At 34.2% G+C, this 2,323-nt stretch overlaps 1 protein-coding gene across 3 annotated transcripts in view; it reads left to right on the forward strand.

Moving 5' to 3' along the window:
- Nucleotides 1-2,323, forward strand: part of LOC106883663 (MAM and LDL-receptor class A domain-containing protein 1-like) — a 33,439-nt gene that overhangs the window by 23,127 nt on the left and 7,989 nt on the right. For 2 of the 3 annotated variants that reach the window (XM_052966135.1, XM_052966133.1), the window contains exon 2: nucleotides 2,146-2,265. The exons of the other annotated variant lie outside the window; for it this stretch is intronic. In XM_052966135.1, the coding sequence (XP_052822095.1) occupies nucleotides 2,146-2,265 (120 nt within the window). The remainder of the gene's footprint in view (nucleotides 1-2,145; nucleotides 2,266-2,323) is intronic. 3 annotated transcript variants of the gene reach the window in all.

Below are 2,323 nucleotides of genomic sequence, written 5' to 3' on the forward strand. Positions count from 1 at the left end.
TGTGTGTGTGTGTGTGTGTGTATGCGTACGTGTGTGTGTTTGTGTGTATGTGTGTGTATGTAAGTCTGTATGTATGTGAGTGTATCTTGGTAATCCATATATTTACTCAAGTTTATTCCATTCCATTTATATTATAGTATTGATTTCATCATGCAACCGAATAAGTAAAAGAACAAAAAGAAGGATTAATAGAAAATTTGAAAAATGTTCTTCGTCTTCTTTTAGATATGTTTCCAATTTTTAAATATCCTACTGACATACATTTGTGTCTCATATAATTATGTTTGCAAAATATGGAGTGTCTCTGCTTCTGCTTAAACCCGAAATTCATCTATGGTTTGCTTAAAGAAGTCTATTCTAGGTTTGCTAGTTCAGTACTAGATACAAGTGCATCATACGAGAGGTCCTCTCCCTAGTAACTGAGTCTACTGTAGACAATTGACACTTCACCATCAAATACTGTCCTAATATCTTGAGAAGGAAAAGTACACATTGGATAAGTGAAGCCTGGCAAACACCTGATATACTGGATAGATATGATTGAAATGATTGCGACCATATATGTCTGGTCAGCATGGATCTTGGGTGAGACATCAGAAACAACATAATACAATAGAATTTATATATAAAACGTTGTACTTATTACACTCTTGCTCAGTGTGAAAACAGCTTGGAAATTCAGTTTCTACAATAAATGTTCTTGTATTGAGCAATAAAAATGTGTTACTATGAAATACTGTTAAATATACCAAACATTCCAAATAGTCAGTATTTTGCCCTGCTTATTGTTGTTTGATGAAGGCACGTAGCTTAGTGGTCAGGGTGATCGGCTCATAATCGAAAGGTCATGAGTTCAATTCCCAGCGGGGCGTTTTGTTCTTGAGCAAGATACTCTATTTTATGTTGCTCCAGTTTACTCAGCTGGCAAAATTGAGTTTTAACTGTAATTCGAAGGGTCGGCCTTGTCACATTCTGTGTCACGCTGAATTTGCTTGAGAAATACGCTAAAGGTATGCCTGTCTGTGGAGTGCTCAGCCACTTGCACGTTAATTTCACAAGCAGGCTGTTCCGTTGATTAGATCAGCTAGAGCCCTTGTCATCACAACCGATGGAGTGCCACTTATTGTTATTTGAATCCGATGGATATTCTTGCTTGATTACTAACTAGCTCTTGTCTAGATTTTCATATGAACAAATGCATAATAAAGGAAGATTTACACATACACTTGTGTATGTGATGTTTTCAACTGCATCTGTGTGTAGATTGATGGATGTTCAGATATGTATCTAAATGAATGCAAAAACTAAATTTCATTCTTATCTCTAGAGTTGTTTACAGGAGGTCCCCAATCAAATATCTGTATTCTAAAATATGTGAATTTGAGAAATATTGAAAGCAATATCATTGACAGTCAAGTTAATACGGCTGAACGATACGAGTCTGTCAAAATGATATTTTGCTCACAGGTTGAAAGGTTTGTTGGTGGTTCTAGGAAAACAAATAATAATAGCTTTAAAATAAACTGAGCAAGGAGCATAATAAGCACAAAAAGGTGTGAGACACCGGATTTTGATTATACCATATTCAAATTCGTAATGGTTAACCGGCCATATCCGGCCAAAATATTCTACATGTTTCATGTTCAAACTGGCCAGTTTGAAAGCCAACCCTACAACATAATTCCCAAAATACAATATAATCCTACAATATCTTTCCATAAATTAAGTTATCTCATTAAAATCTCAAAGCTATGAGATAATCCATGTTTAATTCAAAACAATGTAATTGATTAAACATTATTTTTGATAGAATAATTTGAATGCTAGAGGGTTAAGTGTGAATATAAATCAATTTGTTAAGTGGGTAAACACTAAAAACAGCAACTGGCAGTGATCTCTACAATTAGGTCCACATCACTGATCATCATATATTGTGAACCAAGAATATATCTAGTAAGTAAACAGGTCAATCATTCTAACAAACTTGTGGATATATTGCCTGAAAGTTGTGGTCCATGGTGAAAGAATTGTAAAGAAATTGATTTTAGAATGTAACTTTGGTCATCAAATACATTGATTTTCTGAGTAACTGCTCAGAGATAATTGTTTTAACTACTTAAATCACACATTTTCCATTAATTTCAGTCTGGAATGCTTCCTGTAATTTTCGTGAAGACACTTGCAATTATGATATTGATTCTAAATATTCAAGGTACGGCTGGAGAACGAGCAGGTTGTCTGAACTAAGTGACCGTTCAGGTTCTGGTAATTAACTCTCTTTTCTTTATCATTATTTCAAGTAGAAATCGTATTCAAAATTTGA

Source organism: Octopus bimaculoides, chromosome 3 (genome assembly GCF_001194135.2).
Source record: "Octopus bimaculoides isolate UCB-OBI-ISO-001 chromosome 3, ASM119413v2, whole genome shotgun sequence".
Classification (NCBI taxonomy): Eukaryota; Metazoa; Mollusca; class Cephalopoda; order Octopoda; family Octopodidae; genus Octopus; species Octopus bimaculoides.